Source organism: Chiloscyllium plagiosum, unplaced genomic scaffold, assembly GCF_037043375.1.
Source record: "Chiloscyllium plagiosum isolate Xiang-an unplaced genomic scaffold, Cpla_swu_hap1 HiC_scaffold_39, whole genome shotgun sequence".
NCBI classification, from domain to species: domain Eukaryota; kingdom Metazoa; phylum Chordata; class Chondrichthyes; order Orectolobiformes; family Hemiscylliidae; genus Chiloscyllium; species Chiloscyllium plagiosum.
The window spans coordinates 1,409,443-1,434,430 of record NW_028270177.1 but is presented as its reverse complement, the minus strand read 5'-3'; the positions used below and the strand labels follow the sequence as shown (position 1 = coordinate 1,434,430).

The 24,988-nt window shown below is 43.7% G+C and overlaps 1 protein-coding gene across 1 annotated transcript in view; it reads right to left on the bottom strand.

Moving 5' to 3' along the window:
• Positions 1 to 23,632, bottom strand: part of gatm (glycine amidinotransferase (L-arginine:glycine amidinotransferase)) — a 68,180-nt gene extending 44,548 nt beyond the window's left edge. Inside the window, exons 1-2 of the mRNA XM_087981230.1 lie at positions 23,488 to 23,632; positions 16,981 to 17,196 (exon numbers count right to left, since the gene is read on the bottom strand). Coding sequence (XP_087837356.1) covers positions 16,981 to 17,196; positions 23,488 to 23,556 — 285 coding nt within the window. The 5' untranslated portion in view covers positions 23,557 to 23,632. The remainder of the gene's footprint in view (positions 1 to 16,980; positions 17,197 to 23,487) is intronic.
• Between the last annotated feature and the right edge of the window lie 1,356 nt (positions 23,633 to 24,988).

Here is a 24,988-nt window from a genome sequence, read left to right as displayed (position 1 = left end):
GCACCTCCTGCGGTTGCAGGAGGTGCAATTTAAAGACCTGCCTGACGCATTTGGCACATTCACTTCTAGACCAGAGTTGTAGTTTATAATGTATTGGGACATCTGTGTTAAAACTCTGTATACTGCTAAGAAGTCTTCCTTCAGTTCAGATGTTATCTTGAGGTTCTATCTGTTAGCCCTGTGGATGTGAACAATCCCTGGCCAAGGTTTGAAAGGAAGGAATTCTCCTGGAGTCAGCATTCTTCCCTCAACTGACATGATCAAATGCAGTGCCCAACATCATAATCATTAAAGTATTTCATTGTGAGAACCACTCAGATATTTCAGAATAATCAGAAGTAAAATCATTCACATCTTGTGTATTTGAAGTAAGCGATATGAGCTTTCTCAGGTCCCATGTGATACACTGGTCAGAAAAGTGAAAGCTTATGGTATCCACAGGAAGGTGACAGGTTGGATCCAAAGCTGACAGGAAACAAAAGGGTCACAGTTGGCAAATGTGTGTGTGACTGGTTCCAGTAGTATTCTGCAGGACTCAGTACTGGATGCATTGCTGTTCGTAACATATATCAACAATGTAGACTCAAGTGTATGAGATAGGTTTAGGAACTTTTCAGACGATAGAAACATTCGCAATGTGAGTTAGTGCAGAAGGAAGATATAGACTGCAGTAAACTAAAAATAGAAGTCAAATGGGCAGGAAACTGGCAAATTCCGAGAAGCATGACATAATGCATTTGGGGAGGGAAGACAAGACAAGGCACTGGGACTGACTCCTCGTTGTTGTGTAGAGGAACAGAGGACCTTAGTTTCAGGATCAGAGACCCCTAAAGGTAGCAGAATGATAGACAAGGGTACTTAGCAAGATAGAAGGGAAACTGCCTTTTGTTAAACAAGGCTTGGGGTGCAAGAGCATGGGGCTATTCTAGAATTATCTAAAGCACTACGGTCTTACATATTAATATCATCTCACAATCTTCTAAACTCCGATGGATATAGACCCACCTGATCCAACCTTTCCTCACGAGAATCCGAGAATCACTCAGGTGAACCTTCCCTGAACTGCAATCAATGCAATTACCTGCAAACTTGGTTTTCACCAGCACATTATCAGTAGGTGCTCTTGATAAACCATAAAAAAAACTACCCAGGGTATGTCCAGAATACTGCAACTGACTGCAATGCCTGAATATTTAAGGCTGAAATAAAGTATATCAGTGATGAGTATACCCGTGTATTACGTTTCTATTGCTTACTGCGTGTTTTTACATTGATTTTCAGAGGCATGTTGATGTTTTTAAACTTAGATTTTTTGAGGGACGTTGATGTCGGGAATCTTGGTTTGGTTCGGGTTTAGGGCGGTTATGTGTGTCTCTTGATTCTCTGAAAAATTTGATTAACCAGCACATCCCCCCATGTGCCGGTTAATAAAAAAAGTCTGCACTTTATTTAAGTGTTTAAGCTTTATCCTTTAATCGAAGAGTCCAAGAGTAGACATAACATAGCTGGATAATATTATGATGGGCCTAGATGGAGTGGGTGAGATGGACTTACTTGCATCACCAATCAAGAGACACAAACTAATTTGTAAGAGTTATAGGAGAAATGAGGAAAAGTGTTTTTCACTCAGGCTGGGAGTTCTGGAATTACTACCCGAAAGAGTGTGAGTGTCAGATATCCACATCACATTAAAAGAAGATTGGAAATGAGCTTGAACTACCAGAACTCACCGGGCTACAAAATCAGGAGCTGGAAATTGGGATAGCTTGGATGCTGCTTTTTAAGCTATTGTTGGCCCAATGTGCTGAACGGTTTCATCCTGTGCTGTAAATACTCCAAGCTTCTATAATAACTTTACTTATTCTTGTGAAAGACAATCTTATTCACGAATTTACCCAATGACCAAAGATGTAACCTTTGATCTTCAGCAAAGCTATTTCATTTTTAAATTCTGATTTTCTGCTTGCACTCTTCCATGTTGTTGTCCAGGATCTAAAAAAAAGTCCATTGTACCCTGGACTGATTCGGTGCTATTTTCTAACTAGTCCCAAGGATGTTCATCAGGGTAGGTTGGACTTCCTTTACTGTGATATCACCTCCATTCTGGGATCTGGGGTTGGATGTGCACATATTTCTACTCTGTAATCAAAGTTGTTCAGGAATTCAGCTCGTTGTTAGTCTCAGTGTTGTGTATTTACTTGTAGCAAATAAATAAAATTTACATAATTAAATTGTAACTTGTAGCATATTTAGTTTTTACTGTACATTGACTTGATTGGACAGCGTTACTACAACTGACTATTCAAAATGCAACAAAATAGGAAAAATAAAAGATGCCATTCAAGGACTTGAATGCAAATGAGAATGTTTCACAACAAGGTTACATTGAACAAAGGAGATAGGCTGACTAAAGATGTCTTATCCCTCAGACAAAATGGCAACAGACCAACTTTTCACAAGCAGCCTTTAAACTATCAGACACCTATTACTGAGGCCAAAGTGATCAGCCCCAGATCAAAAAGCAAATAAACCTTAATAATGAATATAAAATGCAATCCAAGTACAGAATATTAGAATGAAATCATCAAATGATAGAAGATGTAATAAAGATTTCAATGTTCCTTCTAAAGATGTGAAAAAGAAGCACTGAGCCTCAGAAAGAGTAAAGAAATAACCACTGTTAGGTTAACAAAACTGGATAAATGATGTCACCATGAAACAGCAGCTCCACACGATGACCTATCATCTTATCCATTCTGACTTAACAGCATTGTTACTGATGACTCTTCACTGTCAATTCCACATTTGGATGAAGAGGTTGATATTATTATTTGGAAACATGGTTTCAAAGGTGGACAGAATAATGTATAGCATTAGACATTGGAAAAGAACAAATTTGATTTATACTTCTAATTTCTGTGGATTAAGAATGAAAGGAATTGGGGGATTCAGGATGGTGGTGATCTGATAGGTCTGCCTTTTTCTTAAAGATTTGATACCCTACAGTATGGAAACAGGCCCTTCGGCCCAACAAGTCCACACCGACCCTCCAAAGAACAACCCACCCAGACCCATTCCTTCACTTTACATTGACCCCTGACTAATGCACTTAACACCACCGGCAATTTAGCATGACCAATTCACCTGACTGGCACATCTTTGGACTGTGGGAGGAAACTGGAGCACCCGGAGGAAACCTACACAGACACAGGGGAATGTGCAAACTCCACATAGACAAAGTGCCTTGCTGAGCTCTGCACAACCCAGGCAAAGTGGTGCTTTTACACTCCCTTCACTTGCCATTTTTGTAATAATCAGCAGTTTTTAGTCCCCTGAATCTTTGTACATTATCGTGAGCGATTTGGGAAGATGACCAAAGGTAAAGGGCTGCGTAGATCGCAACAAGCAGGACAGTGCCCTGCAGCAATGGACACAGCATCAACCTCCACAGAAGCTCCTTTGAACTTTACTGCGCAGCAGAGCCTGGATTCGGAGATTCTCAAACTCCAAGAGAAGTTGAATTCAACGATGGAGGAGACCCGGACTAGACTGGAAATGATCTCGACCATGCTGCAAAAGCATGAGCAGGAGATCCAGCGTCTTGGACAGTGTGTAGAGAAAGTGGAGCAGCGGAGTACGGCTTCAGAGACCGCAACAGAATCCTCGGTGGTTTGGAACTAGGCCCTGGAAAAACTGGTATGGCAACAGTGAAACAGGTTGAGAACTTCAAAAATCGAGGCCCCAATCGGACCAGCGGCTCCGCCCAGTCCTAGTTCAATTCCATACTATAGAAACAAGCAAATTTGGAAGCTTCGAGAACAATCCACAGGCCCTGATCTACAGGAGATAAAAAAAATTATGTTCTTTCAGGATGTTTCTGCGGCTGTGATCCGCAAGAGGAAGATCTTTGATAACGTTAAAAAAAGAGGCTGAGAGACTTGAATAATGAGTACTCTATAAGGCACCCGGCAGTGTTATGTTCCAGTCACTGAGTGGCCGCGCAAATTTTTGACTCATCAGAAAAGGCCGGGCATTTTTCTCTTCTTCCAATTCTAAAAGCAGGGAACTGGCTATACTTATTCAGAAGAATCTCCCATGTCAGCTGTTAGACCAAATTAGGGATGAATATGGGAGATTAGTGATCCTCAAAGCTCTAATACCTGGGTAGGAGTATAGGATTTTGAATGTTTAGTGTCTCTCTCCCCCCCCAAGCACACCCCCTTAAGTTTTTACTGGATGCACTTTCCAGGTTGATGGCCCTTCGAGGCGCCACACAATTATAGGGGGAGATTTCAATCGTCTCACGGACCCTAGGGGTCAGAATGCCCAAGGGTCTTCCAGGCACTTCCTCACAATCCAAACAACTGCTGTGGTGAGTTATGTGGTGAGTTGAGGCTGGTGGATGTGTGGAGATGCCTTCACCCTGAGGGTATGGACTTTACCTTCTTCTTAACCCACACAAGTGCCACACAAGGGTTGACATGTTTCTTGCCCCACTGGCTTTTTTGGATTCAGTACTGTCCTGTAGAATTGGGAATACAGCCATTTCTGACCATGCGGCAATATATTTGGAGGTTAAGGCCAGAGGTAATGGGACAGGCTCGCAGCATTGGTGAATGGATCCTTTTCTCCTAAGGACAGCAAGTTTACTGAGTACTTTTCACTGGAATTTAAAATTTTCTGGGATATTAATTTGGGTACAGCCAGTAACCCATCAGTGCTCTAGGAGACTGCTAAAGCCTGTGCAAAGGAACATAATTATTTCTTACTTGGTGACCCGGAAGCGACAGAGGGGAGAGCAGCAGCGTACGCTCGAGGCCCAGTTGAAGGCAGCCAAGACAGCATTACTTTGACCGGCCATCTGTGACCAAGTTACAGTGGATTAGAGCTCTCTGAGCTGCTATGAACTCTGCACTCACCCAGACAGCGAAGAGAGAGATCTCCTTTGCGAAACAAAGGCTATTTGAGTATGGTGATAAGCCTGGCATATCCAGCCAGGAAGTAGAGCGACCCCTAATCTATTACATCCATTAGAGAGGGTACTGTACTCTCACTTGTGATTCCAAAAAGATTAACATGGTGTTTAGGAAATTGTATTTTGATTTTCGCCAGGTTGGCGAAGATGGATTTTCTTTTTAAGAACTTAGACCTTCCAGGTATAACTCCAGAGCAGGTGACCCACTGACAATCCAAGAGATACAGGATGCAGCAAGGCAGCTCCAGAGCGGTAAAGCGCTCCGCCCAGATGGATTTCTGAGTTAGTTTTATAAGGTGTTTATAAATATGTTGGCCTGGCCAATGTTGGACACGTACGATTATTCGTACAGTCAGGACTGACTCCCATCCTCTCTGAAAGAAGTTAATATCTCCCTTATTCTCAAGAGAAGGAAAGCCCCAGAGAACTACGCTTTGTACAGGCTAATCTTGCTGCTAAATGCGGATTTTAAAATTCTGTCAAAAACACTAACACTGAGGTTGGAGAAGTGTTCCCTCTGTTGCAGAGGAGGACCAGACAGATTTTATTGGCGGTTGTAGGTCTTCTAGCAACATTAGAAGAGTACTGAACATGGTCCAGGTGTCCCGCAGAGGTCGATTCCAGGCTTGGTCTCTCTAGATGCGGAGTGTTTGACCGGGTAGAATGGCAGTGCCTTTTTAGTGTCCTAGAACAGTTTGGTCTTGTGCGGGTTGGGGAGGGGCAGCAGTCCATACTAATATCATACAGTCAGACAATTTCATTATTGGTAGAGGCAGCCAACAAGGGTGCCCCCTTTCACCACTGCTGTTTACATTAGTGATTGAGCCATTGGCAGAGGGGATCCAAGGGACCCCAATATAATTTCTCCAGAGGTGGGATCAGGAGGGCATAAATCACCCTTTATGCAGAAAATGATCTTTTTCTATCTAAACCAATAATATCTGTGCCCCGTTTAACACAAAATATTAATTTGTTTGACTCTTTCTCAGTGTATAAAAACCAAGTGTATGAAATCGGAAGCCATGCCCATGGGGGGTCTTGTTGGAGGACCCAATCTTGAAAGTGGAATCCACTTCCCTTTCAGGTGGTCACGGGGAGGTTTTCCACATTTTTATTACTCTTGCCTTTGATCAATTATACAAGGCTAATTTTGTGCATTTGCTTGGGAAGATAAGACAGGACCTTTAATGTTGGGAAGTTCTACCAATATCTCGGTTGGGTCAAACAGCTCTGGTTAAAATGAATGCTCTTCCTTGCTGATTATATCCCATGAGAATGCTCCCTTTGAGGTTACCTAGGCAGGCGTTGCGGAGACTTAATGATAGGTGCCGGATGAAATCACCAAGCCACTTATTAAGCTTGTTAAACTGCAGCTTCCACAGGAAATGGGGGAGGGGGGTGGTGTAGACTTCCCAGATTTCAAGAGACATCAAATAAGTTTCCTATCATCCTCAGTGAATGATTGGGTTTGTCACGACCAGAGGTCAATATGGTTGGACATTGAGGCCTCCCAGGCAAAAGGTCCCCTTATTAATTTGTTATTTATGGACTAAATGAGGACAGTCATAGATCATTGTAGAAACCAGATTGTCATTAACATGGTTAAAGTGTGCGGAATGATGTGACAAAGCAAGGGTAATATATAGGGAGGTCTGAAGTCCATGTGGGATGAGGTGGTTACGGAGGCAAGCACTGAGGAAGCAAATGTGGCTGTGGTAGCGAGTTTGTTTCAGGACATGTTTGAAGAGCTTGAGGACAGAGGAAATGACCTGGGAGTTGCAGTGGGAGAGGGACTCCCTGAGATTCTTGTAGAGAGAGGAGGAAAACTTCTTCAAGGCAGACATCATTGCAAGAGGATTCGCAGTCGGGTTAAAATCAACGAGGTAAAAACAATGACTGCAGATGCTGGAAACCAGATTCTGGATTAGTGGTGCTGGAAAAGCACAGCAGTCCAGGCAGCTTCCTAGAAGCATGAAAATCGACGTTTCAGGCAAATTGATGGATTCTGGCTTTAGGTTACGGGAGTCCAGAGGAGTTTCCTGTTTGGGAGACTTATCTGAGGGGACGTCATGATATCTTTTGATCAGCGGAGCCATAAATATGAATTGTCCAGTAGGGACCTTTTTCGTTATTGTCAAAGTAGGGACTTTATACTGAAAAAGAGCTCACTATTGGTTAATCCCTATAAGCTTGATGTGGAGAGGAGAGTACCTTGATCCACAGGCATTCTCTCGATCAGTACCCTCTACCATTTACTGGGAGGTAGTGTCTCAAAGACATTGAACAGCTCTGCAGGATCCGAACTCAAGACTTGGGAGTGGAGATCTTGTCAGAGGCAGGGAAGGATATTTGGGAGAATGTGAGAAAGATTTTCAAAGTTTGTGAGAAGATTTGTAGCTCGGGTGCTCGTTGTTGTGGTTCTGTTCGCCGCGCTGGGAATTTGTGTTGCAGACGTTTCGTCCCCTGTCTAGGTGACATCCTCAGTGCTTGGGAGCCTCCTGTGAAGCGCTTCTGTGATCTTTCCTCTGGCATTTGTAGTGGTTTGAATCTGCCGCTTCCGGTTGTCAGTTCCAGCTGTCCGCTGCAGTGGCCGGTATATTGGGTCCAGGTCGATGTGCTTATTGATTGAATCTGTGGATGAGTGCTATGCCTCTAGGAATTCCCTGGCTGTTCTCTGTTTGGCTTGTCCTATAATAGTAGTGTTGTCCCAGTCGAACTCATGTTGCTTGTCATCTGTGTATGTGGCTACTAAGGATAGCTGGTCGTGTCATTTCGTGGTTAGTTGGTGTTCATGGATGCGGATCATTAGCGGTCTTCCTGTTTGTCCTATGTAGTGTTTTGTGCAGTCCTTGCATGGGATTTTGTATACTACGTTGGTTTTGCTCATGCTGGGTATCTGGTCCTTCGTTCTGGTGACCTTGAAATTTCTTTCTGTCTAATCCAAGTTTTGAAGAAAAACTTTTGACATACTTTACAAAAACAAAATGGTAGAAGAGAGGAAACAATTGGTCTGTTGTCTACCATTAATGTGTCCCATGTTACAGAGGCAGAGACAGAAACCAATGATTTGAAAGAAAAAAGACTCATCCAGAAGGCTTCTTTAAGTGGCTGCGTATGTTTATATCAGAGAAAACAATTCAATGTCAGCAAAGATGTTGTAAGTTTAAAGTCTCCATGTAGTTTGAAGAGAAAAGAAGTTTGATTTATTTAATGTCAGTAAAATTAACTTCCAGAAACAGAAGATTCTTAAGGAATCCATGTTCAGGAAAAATGAGTTGTTTCATAATTTGCTTCAGGGTCTCAGCAAGGGACATTAACTGAAGAGGTTAGTATTAAGTACAAGTAGAAATTTGCCAGAAAGAAACCATTTGCAGCCACACCAATTTAACAAGGAATTTCAAAGCAGAAACAATGACCCTTCGTTGAGGTTTGAATATCTGTAAGGTTATTGTTGAGAGCAAAAGGGTTGAATTGTTATTACTGTTATTTCTAGACTGTTTTGAATACAATTTGTGTTTATTTGAGTTTTGTGCACAATAAACTTTCTTAAAAGTACTTTGGATTTATTGGTCAATGCATCAAGTACAGGAGTTGGGAGGTCACGCTGTGGCTGTATTGGACATTAGTTAGGCCACTGTTGGAATACGGCATGCAATTCTGGTATTCCTGATATAGGAAGGATGCCATGAAACTTAAAAGGATTCAGACAAGATTTACAAGGATATTGCCTGCGTTGAAGGCCTTGAGCGATAGGGAGAGGCTGAATAGACTGCGGTTACTTCTCCTGGAGTGTTGGAGGGTGAGGGGTGACTTCATAGAGGTTATAAACTCATGAGGGGCATGGATAGGGTAAAAGGACAAGGCCTTTCCCCAGGCCGGGGAGTCCAGAACTAGAGGTCATAGGTTTAGGGTCAGAGGGGAAAGATCTAAAACGGGGCAATTTTTACAGAAGATGGTGTGTGTATGGAATGAGCTGCCAGAGGAAGTGGTGGAGGTATAATTACAACATTTAAAAGGCATCTGGATGGGGACATGAATAGGAAGGGTTTAGAGGGATATTGGCCAAATGCTGGTTTATTGTTACCAGATTAATTAAGATATCTGGTCTGCAGGGACAAGTTAGACTGAAGGGTTGTTTTCATGCTGTACATCTCTCCAATTCTATGACAGCCTCCTGTGAATATGTTCAATAATGGACCACCACATTAACCACATTACAATAATAACATTCATGGTAGACCAAGCCAGGTTTCATCCAACTTGGCCAGTATCACCATTACCTGGAATTGTAACTTATTAAGTTGAAACTTTTCTTGGTATTTATTCCAACAGTTTAAAAAAAATTATTATATTATAGTCTTGTCATAGAGATGGCCAAGATTAATTATTTATTCCTCTTCTGAAAGTGGGTGCATAATTGTGTTTTCTGCTCCACTAATCAGCATGAAATGATTAATTATTAGAGCACCTCCAGTTTCAGTATGGAAAGATGCTTCAGTTATTTTACCTAATAATTAAAGAGTTCATAAATTGATAAAGGAATTAAACATAATCCCTTTCATTTAGTAGTAACATCAGCCCTAGGAAGTTAGCGTTCAAGTCACTTTGATCAAGTTTCTTGGAACTTACAACTAAATCTGTTCCATCCATTAAGCAGCTTGTGACTTGCCCCTCATTACTTCAGTTGCTCTCTCTGGTGGCAAAAACAAAAAGGACAAACCTGCCATGTCCCTGCCTCCCACTAACTGCCGACCTCGGAGTGAGCCTCTTTTTTGCTAAACAAGCCGTATGTTCCTGAAACTTGTAAATAAGGAACAAGGCACTATGCAGAGATTTGACACTCAATGTACAGAAGATTTCTGATATCTGAAATGAAACATCTGAAATTAGAAACCTTCATTAGGTCTGAGAGGATCTGTGAGAAAAGAAACAAAGTAGTGGGTGAATTTGAATATTGACCGCACTGGGTGCAGGGGGGTCCCAGTAAGCTCAATTCCTTTGTCAGTGGCTCAGTCACCTGCTTTTGAGCAGGATTTCTGGCTTAGCTGGTGCTTGGGGATTCAGAAGGCACCAGGACAGCTGGGTGGTTCTCCTGCTGAGCTATGGTCACAGTGATCATCCGCAGGTCCAGGTTGGACACAAGCCAGGTTTGTTGATATGAAAGGACTTGCTCCAGCTGCCTCTCTTCTCCAGTTTTTTCTGTGTCCAAGTCAGCCCTTAAAGAGGAGTATGTAGTGCCTGTCAGAATGTTCAAGATCCTTCACAGTCAGTTATTCAAGTTTCCTTTGTCTTTCTTATGACTTGGACTCTTATTATCGAATCCCCACAGTGTGGAAGCAGGCCTTTTGACCCAACAAGCCCACATCGACCCAGGCCCATTCCCCAACCCGATTACTCTACATTTCTCCAGAATGATGCACCTAACTGACACATCCTTGAACACTATGGGGAATTTAGCATAGCCATGTCAAGAGAGTCAAGAGTCACTTTGTCATTTGTACCAGATACAACGGATACAGTAAAAACAAGACAGTGTTCCTCCAGGACTAAAAGGAACAAACCACACCATCATACACAGTGACATCAAGTGCATAAGAAGTGCAAAGTACACAAGACAACACAGTAATGCCTGACACATCAGGACAATAGCCACAGTGGTGTACAAATTACCATGTGATAAGAATGATAATTAATAAAAACATTGTTCTAGCAGCAATTTGAAGTCATGCAACGAGCTTCAGATGGAATAGAGTCTGATCATACTGTTAAGGAGTCTGATGGCTCAGGGGAAGAAACTGTTACACAGTCTGGCTGTGAGACACTAAATGCTCTGGTATCTTCTGCCAGACAGCAGGAGGGAGAAGAGTTTGAGTGTGGGGTCTTCCACAATGCTCTTAGCCTTTTGGATGCAGCATGTGGTGTAAATGTCCGTAATGGAGGGAAGAGAGACCCCGATGATCCTCTCAGCTGTCCTCAATATCCGCTGTAGGGTCTTACAATCAGGAGCAATTCCCAAACCAGGGAGTAATGCAGCAGCTCAGGACACCCTCAAATGAACCCTCTAAACTGGCGAGGATGGGTGAGGGGTGAGGTGGGGGGGGGGGGGGGAAAGAAGGTGGGCTTTCCTTAGTCCGCACAGGAAGTAGAGACATTGCTGGACTTTTGTGGCTATGGAGCTGGTTTTGAGGGACCAGGTGAGATTCTCCACCAGGTGGATGCTAAGCAATTTGGTGCTCTTCACAATCTTCATAGGGAAGCCATTGATGTCCAGAAGAGAGTGGTCACTCCATGCCCTCCTGATGTCAACAACCATCTCTTTTGTCTAGTCCACGTTCAGAGACACGTTGTTGGCTCTGCACCAACTCACCTGACCTGCACATCTTGGATCATGGAAGAAACCGGAGCACCCGGAGAAAACCCACACAGACAGGGAGAATGTGCAAACTCCACACAGACAGTTGCCTGAGGGCGAAATTGAACCTGGGTCCCTGGCACTGAGAAGCAGCAGTGCTAACCACCGAGCCGCCATGCCACCCTTTTATTCAAAAAGCACCACAGCATTTTTTTGTAATGACATAAGAGTCATAGAGATGCACAGCACGGAAACAGACCCTTCGGTCCAACCCGTCCATGCTGACCAGATATCCCAATCGAGTCCCACCTGCCAACACCCGGCCCATATCCCCCCAAACCCTTCCTATTCATATACCCATCCAGATGCCTTTCAAGTGATGCAATTGCACCAGCCTCCACAACTTCTTCAGGCACTTATTCCATACTCTTACCACTCTCAGCGTGAAAACGTTGCCTCTTTAGGTCCCTTTTATAACTTTCCCCTCTCACCCTAAAACTATGCCCTCGAGTTCTGGACTCCTCCAACCCACAAATATACTTGGTCTATTTACCCTATCCATGCCCCTCATGATTTTATAAACCTCTATAAGGTCAGCCCTCAGCCTCCGACGCTCCAGGGAAAACAGCCCCAGCCTGTTCAGCCTCTCACTATAGCGCAAATCTTCTAACCCTGGCAATATCCTTGTAAATCTTTTCTGAACCCTTTCAAGTTTCACAACATCTTTCCGATAGGAAGGAGACCAGAACTGCACTCAATATTCCAGCAGTGGCCTAACCAATGTCCTGTACAGACGCAACATGACCTCCCAACTCCTGTACTCAATACTCTGACCAATAAAGGAAAGCATACCAAACGCCTTCTTCACTATCCTATCTACCTGTGACTCCACTTTCAAGGAGCTATGAACCTGCACTCCAAGGTCTCTTTGTTCAGCAACACTCCCTAGGACCTTACCATTAAGTGTATAAGGAGAAAGTGAGGACTGCAGATGCTGGAGATCAGAGCTGAAAATGTGTTGCTGGAAAAGCGCAGCAGGTCAGGCAGCATCCAGGGAACAGGAGAATCGACGTTTCAGGCACAAGCCCTTCCTGAAGAAGGGCTTATGCCCGAAACGTCGATTCTCCTGTTCCCTGGATGCTGCCTGACCTGCTGCGCTTTTCCAGCAACACATTTTCAGCATTAAGTGTATAAGTCCTGCTAAGGTTTGCTATCCCAAAATGTAGCACCTCACATTTATCTAAATTAAATGCCATCTGCCAATCCTCAGCCCATTGACCAATCTGATCAAGATCCCATTGTAATCTGGAAGCAACCTTCTTCCCTGTCCACTACACCTCCAAATTTGGTACTATCTGCAAACTTACCAACTGTACCTCTTATGCTCGCATCCAAATCATTTATGTAAATGACAAAAAGTAGAGGACCCAGCACCGATCCTTGTGGCACTCCACTGGTCACAGGCCTCCAGTCTGAAAAACAACCCTCCACCACCACCCTCTGTCTTCTACCTTTGAGCCAGTTCTGTATCCAAATGGCTAGTTCTCCCTGTATTCCGTTTGATCTAACCTTGCTAACCAGTCTCCCATGGGGAACCTTGTCGAACACCTTACTGAAGTCCATATAGATCACACCTACCACTCTGCCCTCAATCCTCCTTGTTACTTAAAAAAACTCAAATCAAGTTTAAGAGACATGATTTCCCACACATAAAGCCATGTTGACTATCCCTAATCAGTCCTTGCCTTTCCAAATACATGTACATCCTGTCCCTCAAGATTCCCTCCAACAACTTGCCCACCACTGAGCTGAAAATGTGTTGCTGGAAAAGCGCAGCAGGTCAGGCAGCATCCAAGGAACAGAAGAATCAACGTTTCGGGCATGAGCCCTTCTTCAGGAATGGTCAGGCTCACTGAGGTCAGGCTCACTGGTCTTTACCACCCTTCTTAAACAGTGGCACCACGTTTGCCAACCTCCAGTCTTCCGGCACCTCACCTGTGACTATCGATGATACAAATATCTTAGCAAGGGGCCCAGCAATCACTTCTCTACCTTCCCACAGAGTTCTAGGGTACACCTGATCAGGTCCTGGGGATATATCCACTTGTGTTTTAAGACATCCACCACTTCCTCCTCTGTAATATGGAGATTTTTCAAGATGTCACTATCTATTCCCCTTCATTCTATATCTTCCATGACCTTTTCCACAGTAACTACTGATGCAAAATACTCATTTAGTAACTGCCCCATCTCCTGCGGCTCCACACAAAGGCCGCCTTGCTGATCTTTGAGAAGCCCTATTCTCTCCCTAGTTACCCTTTTGTCCTTAATGTATTCGTAAAAACCCTTTGGATTCTCCTTAATTCTATTTGCTAAAGCTATCTCATGTCCCTCCTGATTTCTCTCATGTATACTCCTACTTCCTTTATACTCTAAGGATACACTCGATCTATCCTGTCTATACCTGACATATGCTTCTTTCTTTTTCTTAACCAAACTCTCAATTTCTTTAGTCATCCAGCATTCCCTATACCTACCAGCCTTTCCTTTCACCCTGACAGGAATATGCTTTCTCTGGACTCTCGTTATCTCATTTCTGAAGACTTCTCATTTTCCAGCCATCTCTTTAGCCGCTAATATCTGCGCCCAATCAAATTTTCAAAGTTCCATTCCTGAAGGGCTTTTGCCCTAAACGTCAATTTTCCTGCTCCTCGGATGCTGCCTGACCTGCTGTGCTTTTTCAGCACCACTCTAATCTCGACTGATTTCCTTTTGAAAGCTCTTGCCTTATACCATCAAAAATGGCCACATTCCCAGGTCCTGGTCCATATCTGTTGCTCCCAGCACAGCCAACCCACCTTCAACTGTTCACATTTTCTGTTAGCAACCTACCCATCACTTCTCTCACTTATCAGCCATCTGTTAAAAATCACAACACCAGCTTACAATCCAACAGGTTTATTTGGAAGCACTAGCTTTCGGAGCGCTGCTCTTTCATCAGGTGGTTGTGGAGAATAAGGTTGTAAGACACAGAATTTATTGCAAAAGTTTACAGTGTGATGTAACTGAAATTATATATTGAAAAAGACCTGGATTGTTTGATAAGTCTCTCATCTTTTAGAATGAACATATTGGTTTCAGTTCTTTCATACGTAAATTGCAAATTTTTTTAATGTAAAAGTGATATTCTCAAGTGAACTTTTTTAACAATTGGTGTCATGTCGGCCCAGATAATGCATTGAAGGTGTGAGCTGTCCTGTGTGAGGCTGTCTGTGCCATAATGGAGTTAAAAATCACACAACACCAGGTTATAGTCCAACAGGTTTAATTGGAAGCACTAGCTTTCGGAGTGTCGCTCCTTCATCAGGTGATTGTAGAGGACACAATTCTAAGGCACAGAATTTAAAAACCAAATCATGTGCCATAATGGTCTGACTGATTCTAATCCAAAAGCAGATTTACAGAATCTAACATGGAATCATGCAGTTTTGAAAAAAGTAAAATGTAATTCTGCAAGTACAAGTTCACCCACAAACTTGTACATGTGTGTGTGTGGAGGGGGGTAGTGGGAGTTATGGGTGGGTGTCTGTGAGACAGTATATATATGTGAGTCTAAAGAGGTACAAGTCTGAGATAGTGTATGTGTGAACGAGAGAGAGGGTCTGCGTATAGGAGCTGGAAGAGCACAGCAATTCAGGCAGCATCCGAGGACAGGCAAAATCGACGTTTCGGGCAAAAGCCCTTCATCAGGAATGCCTGAACCGTCGATTTTGCCTGTCCTCGGATGCTGCCTGAATTGCTGTGCTCTTCCAGCACCACTAATCCACAATCTGGTTTCCAGCATCTGCAGTCATTGTTTTTACCTGCGTATAGGAGCGTCTATCTGTCTGTGTGCAGTGTAATGGGGTCACTTATAGTGTGACATGAACCCAAGGTCCCGGTTGAGGCCATTCTGTCAAATAAACCTGTTGGACTATCACCTGGTCTTATTTTTAATTTTGTACACACCCCAGTCCAAAACCGGCATCTCCAAATCATCAGCCATCCCTTTGTCTGTCAATCGTCTTTCTCTCTCGCTCTCTGGGTTGTCTCCACGTATTCTATTCACTTTCCACTCCCCTGCCTCCTGGTCATCAACATAAATACCAGCCCTTCCCAGCTACTGTCAGTTCTGATGAAGGGTTTCTGGACTCAAAACATTTAATTGTTTTTCTCTCTGTCAAACCATCGGTGTTTCTCTAGCACTGTTTTTTAATGTTTCCTTGATAGAATTGAATTGGAATTGTGCTATTGTTGCAGAGATCCTTTACCCACTTTGAATACAGCAAAGACTACATCACATAAAATACATTTCATTCCTGAGATTTTAGTGAAACTACATTTTTTTCATTCTGCAGCATATCTGTTCAATGCTCATTTCAACAGCTGTTCTGTTACATTCCTGACATGGCTGATCCATTCCAATCAAAAACTTAACATTCATACCATTTCATTCAGAGTCAAAGTTATAGCAGGCAATGAGAGAAGTCATTCAGCCCATCAAGTCCAGGCTTGCAATCTGTACTGAGTGTGGGGTGCTGGGAAAGCACAGTAGGTCAGGTAGCTTCCGAGGAGCAGGAGAATCGGCATTTTGTGCATAAGCCCTTCATCAGGATTCCTGCTCCTCAGATGCTGCCTGACCTGCTGTGCTTTCCCAGCACCACACAATTCTGATCTTCAGCATCTGCAGTCCTCACTTTCTCCTGACAATCTGTACCGGTCAGTCAATGTCACCCTCCTACTAATTCCCATAGTTTTCACTTTTACTCTCCTTATATGCCAATCCCACCCTGACCAATACTTCTGTTTTCTTGTTTCTGGTCATTGCTTTGCTTTTGCATTTATGACATCGTCCAATCCCTGGCAGGTATCTTCTTCCAATCTTGCTCCAGTTGGTTACTCAAAACAAGACAAAAAAGTACAGACAGTGTCATGTGACCAATGTGTTTCACTCAGAATTTTCAAATCTCTCAATGTTCTTTTGTTTAAGACTTGCTGAATGGAGTGGCCAGACCAGAATCTTCAGCCTTCGTCCCAGCAAAACTTAACCAAGGTTTCCACATCCAGCAGCTGCAGTTCTCTCCATGTCTCATTAATAAAGCTAACACACGGTTCTTATCAGTCTATTTTTTATCGTCCCTTTTCAAGGACAGCAACACAAATTTAAAGAGTCAGGTTATTGCAGTGGAACACAACCAGGATCTTTTGCTAAGTTAAAAATCACTGCACCAGGTTATAGTCCAACAGGTTTAATTGGAAGCACTAGTTTCCAATTAAACCTGTTGGACTATAACCTAGTGTTGTGTGATTTTTAACTTTGTACGCCCCAGTCCAACACCAGCATCTCCAAATCAGGATCTTTTGCAGGTAACAACAATTTATATATTTTTATTTTATAAAATGTTAATACTTTAGAATTTTAGACTGGTGTCAGTATCTGGCTGAATGTTCCCAATTTGGTCAGCAAATCAACCAGGTTAAACTTCATTGTAATGTAATAAATTGCCAATGGGTTAGTATAATCAGCATTTCTATAGAGTGGCATGTTATAATTATCAATTCTTCTGGATACCATGGACATATGAGAGAAACACCTGAAAACCGTGTACTTTACCTTGACTTCCACTGTAAAAGGGGGCACACACGCATTCTCAGGTCTCCCAACAATCACTTCTTCCAGAGTATCCCACTCATTGTAGGAACAGACTGGACAGTCTTCAGCCTTATCCTTGTGATCAGTAACAGAGGAATTCTCTCTGGCTGCAGTAGCAGCGGCAGTCTGAGTGCTTTGGAAAGATTTCTGCACCCATCCTGCAACAGTTCGACCAACCTGAAAGAAAGAAGGAAAAGCGATTGGAAACTTCCCAAGCATCAGCAGGTGTTGTGGAAGGTTTCGCTCCTGGGATTCTACATCGGGTTTGGTGATGATGACATTCCCAGAGTTGGAAATTGGAGGGTCTGTGGAACTAAAAGATTAGAATTCCCAGTATGAATGATACCATTGTATAACATTAACAGTAACTTGTAAGAGGGAGAGATTGACAGTGAGAGCTGGCATCTGTGGGTGTACATATCCCAGGCGATAGTGACAAACCAAGTGACACAAACATCTCCCCCCACACACCCCACAATTCCTCAGGACATTCCAAAAGAAAAACAAGCTGCTCTTCATCCCAAAACAGAAATCTCGAATATGACACAAACATTCCCCTTTCATCTCCCCACACCAATCTGAAAGATAAATGAAAATAATTTTCTTCTGATTTTTTTCTGCACCAATTGCTTGAATTGTCAGAGGATGAGTCTTTCATTCCCGAAGACTTTGCACAACTCAAGAGGTTGTGCAACCACAAACTGAGCTTGAACATATGTAAACATCCCCCCGGGGTAGCATGTTAGCTCAGTGACAGCCTCCCAGCACTAGGTACTCAGGTTCAATTCCAGCCTCGGGTAACCGTGTTGAGTTTGCACATTCTCTGTCTGTGGGGTTTCCTCCCACAGTCCCTAGCTGTGCAGGCAAGGTGGATTGGCTTTGGGAAATGCAGGGATAGGGTAAGTGCGGAGGTGGGATTGTGTGATGCTGTTTGGAGGATCGTTGTGGGTTGGATGGGCCAAATGGCCTGTTTCCACACTGTAGGGGGTCCATGACAATTCACTGGAACACTGTAGTTCACCAGTCTTTCAGATCCACTTGCACCTGGGCTTGGGGGCACCAGGTATTGGTCTGAACAGCAGAGGCAAGCCCTACGGGGCCTATCGATGCCAACTGTCACAAACCTACCCGTGGGGAGCTCTGTGGGAGTAAAGTAGAGCCAAAGAACATGATATCCCACTCTTCCTCATGACAGAAGCTGCCTAATGGTCCTGTGTTTGGGAGAGTCAGGTCAGCTCGGGGTGTAGCTGATGGTCAATGGGGGCGAGGGATGGTGGGTCAGGAGAGTGGGGTGAACGATGATGCACGTGGCATGGGGAGAGTTGTGTTGAGTCAGCTGTGGGAATAACCCAGGTGTTAGACTGGGTCTTGATGGGTCTAACTTCCTGGTAACTATTCAGTTCGGTAATATGGAAGTGTCTCAAATCGCTGAGTCTAGAGCAGTGTCATTGAGGGTAGGGTGGAGGAATTACCAGTTGGAAGTTCAAACTTCCAGGATGATTAACATAAAAATCTACTCAAGACTTCTAAGTTTTGGCACACATCTTCAGTCACGTGCAATCCCTGAGAATTCAGAGTTGCCAAAATGTGAGAGATGATGAACCGACCTTGATAAAGCAGACAGAGAAATTAGATTCCTCTTCATAGAGAGGTCAGGGAACCAGGCAGCTTGTTCATCAAGGACTTGGTAGAAGGGTCAGAGCAGAGTTGAGGATTTTTTTTGTCTTACCCACAGAGTGATGAGAATTTAGAACTCTCAGTTGGAAAAGGCAGCAGAAGTAGAAATGCTTATCACATTTTAAAATTATTTGGAAGTGTACCTTAACTATAACTCAGTCATAGAGATGTTCAGCACAGAAACAGACCCTTCGGTCCAACTCATCCATGCTGCCCAGATATCCCAACCTAGTCCCACCTGCCAGCACTTAACCCATATCCCTCCAAACCCTTCCTATTTATACACCCATCCAAAATGCCTTTTAAAGGTTGCAATTGTACCAGCCTCCACCACTTCCTCTGACAGCTCATTCCACACACATACCACCCTCTGTGTGAGAAAATTGCCCCTTAGGTCTTTCTTATATCTTTCCCCTCTCACCCTAAACCTATGCCCTCTAGTTTTGGACTTCCCCACCCCAGGGAAAAGACTTTGTCTATTTATCCTATCCATGCCCCTCATGGTTTTATAAATCTCTACAAGGCCACCCCTCAGCCTCCAACGGTAGTGGGAAAACAGCCCCAGCCTAATCAGCCTCTCACTGTAGCTCAAATTCTCCAACCCCAGTATCATCCTTTTAAATCTTTTCTGAACCCTTTCAAGTTTTACAACATCTTTCTGATAGAAAAGGTTGCACGCAATATTCCACCAGTGGCCTAACCCATGTTACAGCTGCAACATGACCTCCCAACTCCTGTACTCAACACTCTGACCAATAAAGGAAAGCATACCAAACGCCTTCTTCACTATTCTATCTACCTGTGACTCCACTTTCAAGGAGCTATGAACCTGCACTCCACGGTCTCTTTGTTCAGCAACACTCCCTAGGACCTTACCACTAAGTAATTCCTGATGAAGGACTTTTGCGTGAAACATTGATTTTCCTGCTCCTCGGATGCTGCCTGACCTGCTATGCTTTTCCAGCACCATACGCTCAACCCTTACCACTAAGTCCTGCCCTGATTTGCATTTCCAAAATGCAGCACCTCACATTTATCTATGTTAAACTCCATCTGCCACTCCGCAGCCCTTTGGCCCATCTGATCAAGACCCCGTTGTTCTGAGGTAACATTCGGTTGAGCTACAAACTAAAGGTTGTACAACAGGATTAGGCTAAATAATCTTTTAACCAGCTCAGGAAAAAAGTGAGTTAAATAACCCAGTGTGTGCTGAGGATTTGCTGTGCTTGTGGGAGCTCAGGCTGCAGTTGGAATGAGTTTTCAGGCATTGCCCCAAGAGGTGGAAAGACTCAGCAGCAAAGGATAATTTACATAAGGACCTTTGTAGGCATCACAACTGCAAGACACACATTAATGCCATTTAATATAATAATCCTGAAAACTTTTCAAATTCAGATTTATTTTCATGTTTTATAATCAATTTGAATTGCCATTGCATTAGCAAATAGAGTTGGAGTTTATAATAATCAGTGGATTCGTGATCGAAGCAGTGTCTGCAAATGCTAAGGATCATCTACAATATTTTAGGAGCAGGAACGGTCTTCAGCAACCCTAAATTTGGGAACAGAAAATTAAATTAGCCATGATTCCTGCTCCTGGTTACGATCTAATTAACCCTTTGAGAAAGTGAAGATAATTTGGGAAGTGTACAAGACTTTAAAAAAAAACACATGATTTAATAGTGCCTTGTTACTCATCATCATTTTAATATTTAAAGGGAAAGCTTCGGGCAAGATACTAGTGAGCAACCAAGACTCTGATGTTGCATCCCATTAAGAGGAGATAAGGGAATAGAGCTGCACATATATCAGTGAATGTGGCTTTGTGAACAATTGATAAAATATAAGACAGACTGTGAAGAAATTCAACAAAAGAATGATGGTGGACTGTATTTTTCCAACACCACAATCTACATTCAGAAATAAATGCAACTGTGAAGAGTTGATTTTATGCATTCAGCGTTGCACTTTCATCATAAACAGTACAACTAACTGTCAGCTATTCACAGCGTGAGTGCAGAATGTTTAAACCGGTTTACACTTCACTGTTTCAAGGGTTTGGTCAAGAATCCTGACTGCAAGTATAACATTGGTCAAGCTCTGCGCTGGTATCTACATACAACCTTGTAGTGATAGTCATCCAACAAAATGAAAAAGAATGAATGGCAATTTAATGCTTTGTAATCTGATGACTATTAGTGGGCACTCAAACTTTTATGGTCACTCATACCTCTGTTAGTATCATAGACACAGATCCTCTTTCAAGTCTTTTTCTGGCCCAGCTGTTTTAGGGCAGTTGCTAGGCTAGACAGTTTCTAATTCTAGCCCTCAGGGGTTTAAGCATTTGTGAAAGGGAATGTCAGTCTAAGCAAGATCATGGAGTGATCCTGTACCCGGTGTCAATTACTCAAAAAAGGAGTTCAACTCTCTACTCTGTACAGTATACTAAAACAAAATCAACCCAACACTAACAGGGTGAACCTTTAAATCCTTTACAAAACCTAATTTAACAAAAACAGTGCCTTTTTGTTCCATGGTACAGGCAGTCTAATGATCCTGATGCTGTTTTACACCTGCATGTTTGTTGCTTATAAGAGGATTTCTGGAATTTTCCACTTGGTAGATCTTCAAACTCAAACAGGCCAGTTTGAGAGAAGATACATTTCGACTGGGAGTGAGGGAAATAGTACAAGAAATGCAGTTACATTGGATCATCGCCAAAGTGGAGTGGACACAAGTGGTGTCTTATCATCTGCGCTGCTCCAATCAAGTTTAGAAAACAACCCTGGGAATTATTGCCTCTGAATGTACAAACTTTCCTTGTAAAGTACTTGTTACAATCTGTTACTGTCATATACTTTGCTTTCAACTCAGGGGAACAGGCACAGAAGACAGAATGTAAAAGCTGGACAGATTCTGAATAGGGGTTTGATGTTACAGAGTAAAACAAGTTGAGTGTACCACTCACCCTTCAATTCTGCTATTCTATCTCCCAAATCAAAACGATACAGCCAGGCCCACGATTCTCACCAAGTTCATCATCCCTCAATATCTACTTCACTTAGGGGAATGGTATACGAGCTACTACTGTAATGAAAGACAATTTCTCTAAAAAACAACAAATTTATTAATGCTTAATGTAGTGACAATCTTTGGGGCATGGAGGTAGGTGACCTAATCCACTCCTCAACTTGCAAACATGATCCCTTCCCTGACCATTCTAATGAGACATACTGGGCATTAATGCTGAGCAATGAGGGCATTAGTTAGACAGCTCTCAGGAAGATTTAAGTTTCTGTAATAGATAGAAATCATTTGTTCAGCGCTTCAGTCTGGTGTTCAGCATTGAGGGCCCAGATTGCCCTAACACTTTCCCATCTTTTGCATCTCCATTCTGAATTCACATCTTAAACTGAAATATAAAATATTTAGCAGAAAAATGAGTTCAGTGTCATGTCCCCACAGAGTTGGGGACCACATGTAGTGTGTCAAAGTTTGCAGATGACACTAAGAGGACTGTGCACCTTTGCAGAGAAACATAGATACTTTGAGCAAGTGGGCAAAGGGCTGGCAGATAGAATACAACAGTAATAAATGTGAAGTCAGCCATTTCGGTTGGAGTAACAGTAAAAGGACCATTACTTGAACAGTTAAAATTTGGAACCTGCTGCTATGCAGAGAGACCTGGGTGTGTTTGTGCTTGAATCATAGAAGGTTGGTTTGCCGGTACAACAGGCAATTAGAAAGGCAAATGGAATTTTGTCCTTCATTACCAAAGGGATCGAGTTTAAAATCAAGGAGGTTATGTTGCAGCTGTACAGGGTGCAGGTGAGACCACACCTGGAGTACTGCATGCAGTTTTGGTCTCCTCACTTGAGAAAGGATGCACTGGCACTAGAGGGGATACAGAGGGGGTTCACTAGGTTGATTCTGGAGTTGAGGGGGTTGGCTTATAAAGAAAGACTAAACAGACTGGGATTATATTCATTGGAATTTTGAAGAATGAGGTGGGGTGGGATCTTATAGAAACATATACAATTATGAAGGGAATAGATAAGATAGACGTAGAGAGGTTGTTTCCACAGGCGGGTGACACTAGGACAAGATGGCAGAGTCTCAAAATTAGGGAGAGCAGATTCAGGACAGAATTGAGAAGGAACTTCTTCACTCAGAGTGCTGCAAATCTATGGAATCCCCTGCCCAGTGAAGGAGTTGATGCTAGTTCAGTAAACATTTTTAAAAGCTACTTAGTGAACAGGTAGGAATTAAGAGCTGCATGAGAGGGTGGGCAAGTGGAGAGGCTGGGCACGTGGACCTTATTGAATGGCAGAGCAGGCTCCAGGGGGCCAGATGGCTTCCTCCTGCTCCATTTATTATCCATCTTCCAGGTAAGGTCCTTACTGAAGGGACAAGGACAGTCCTATCCTCCTACACCTGGAGGGTGTTAACCCTTTACTTTTTGGGGCTTGGGTACAACCGAGATTCAGACGGTCAGCTGTGAAGACTGAATAGAGTTGGAGCAATTTAAAGTTTTGTGAAAAGCCCGGTGTGGGGCGTTGACAAGCTCCGAGAAGCTTTCCCTGAGCGGAGACCCTGTGCCCGGGTTCCTGGGGGATATACAGCTGCTCCTGATGGTCCACAGGAACCCACTTGTTACAGATCGCTCTGAGCTGCCGGAATTGGACTGAACGAGCCGCTTTCAGACCAGCCCCAGCTCTTCCCAGCGCCTACCCCCCAACCCCCTTCGGTTAGCGGCACCATCCCGGGATCGGCTGGAACCGGGAATACTGACCAGATTCCCTATGAAATGGGCGGACTCGGCTCCTCTGCTACCTCCGCGGAGACACCGCACCCGGATCATCGCTGCTGGCGGCGGGGGCTCTGTCCGTGACCCGCTCCTCACTCAGACCCTCACTCAGACCCCCTCACACACTCCCAGACACACACCCTCACACACTCCCAGACACACACCCTCACACTCCCGGGATCTCTCTGATTCCAGGTTCCAGCCACCGCCCTCTCCCACATTTAAACTGACCACTCCCCACCTCCCATTGGCTGCTATTGACAGACTCACTGACGTCTCAAACACACCGAGCATTCCCAAAATTAGGAATAACAACACCCACACACACACTCCCCACCCCACACACACACACACCCCTCACACACCCTCACCCCCACACTCCCCCCCCCCCACACACACACCACACCCCACACACACACACACACACCCCTCACACACCCTCACCCCCACACTCCCCCCCCACACACACACCACACCCCACACACACACCCTCAACCCAAAATCACCCCCTCCCCCACCCCAACACACATCCTCACCCCCACACTCACCCCCTCCCCCACCCCAACACACATCCCCACCCCCACACTCACCCCTCACCCCACACACACACAAACACACCCACACACCTCACACACACATACCCCCACACTCACCCCCTCACCCACCCCCACCCCCTCCCCCACACTCACCCCCTCCCATACCCCTCCCGTAATAGGGTGGTTATGGTAGAGGGTTTTAAATTTCTGAACATAGACTGGGACTGCCATAGTGTTAAGGGTTTAGATGAAGAGGAATTTGTTAGGTGTGTACAAGAACATTTTCTGATTCAGTATGTGGATGTACCGATGAGAGAAGGTGCAAAACTTGATCTATTCTTGGGAAATAAGGCAGGGCAGGTGACTGAGGTGTCAGTGGAGGAGCACTTTGGGGACAGTGATCATAATTCTATTAGATTTAAAATAGTGATGGAAAAGGATAGACCGGATCTAAAAGTTGCAGTTCTAAAGTGGAGAAAGGCCAATTTTGACGGTATTAGGCAAGAACTTTCAAAAGCTGATTGGGTGCAAATGTTCGCAGGTAAAGGGACGGCTGGAAAATGGGAAGTCTTCAGAAATGAGATAACAAGAATCCAGAGAAAGTATATCCTTGTCAGAAAGGGAAGGCTGGTAGGTATAGGGAATGCTGGATGTCTAAAGAAATTGAGGGTTTGGTTAAGAAAAAGAAGGAATCATATGTCAGGTATAGACAGGATAGATTGAGTGAATCCTTCGAAGAGTATAAAGGCTTTAGAAGTATACTTAAGGGGGAAATCAGGAGGGCAAAAGGGGACATGAGATGGCTTTGGCAAATAGAGTTAAGGAGAATCCAAAGGGTTTTTACAAATACATTAAGGACTAAAGGGTATCTAGAGAGAGAATAGGGCCCCTCAAAGATCAGCAAGGCGGCGTTTGTGTGGAGCCACAGGAGATGGGAGAGATACTAAATG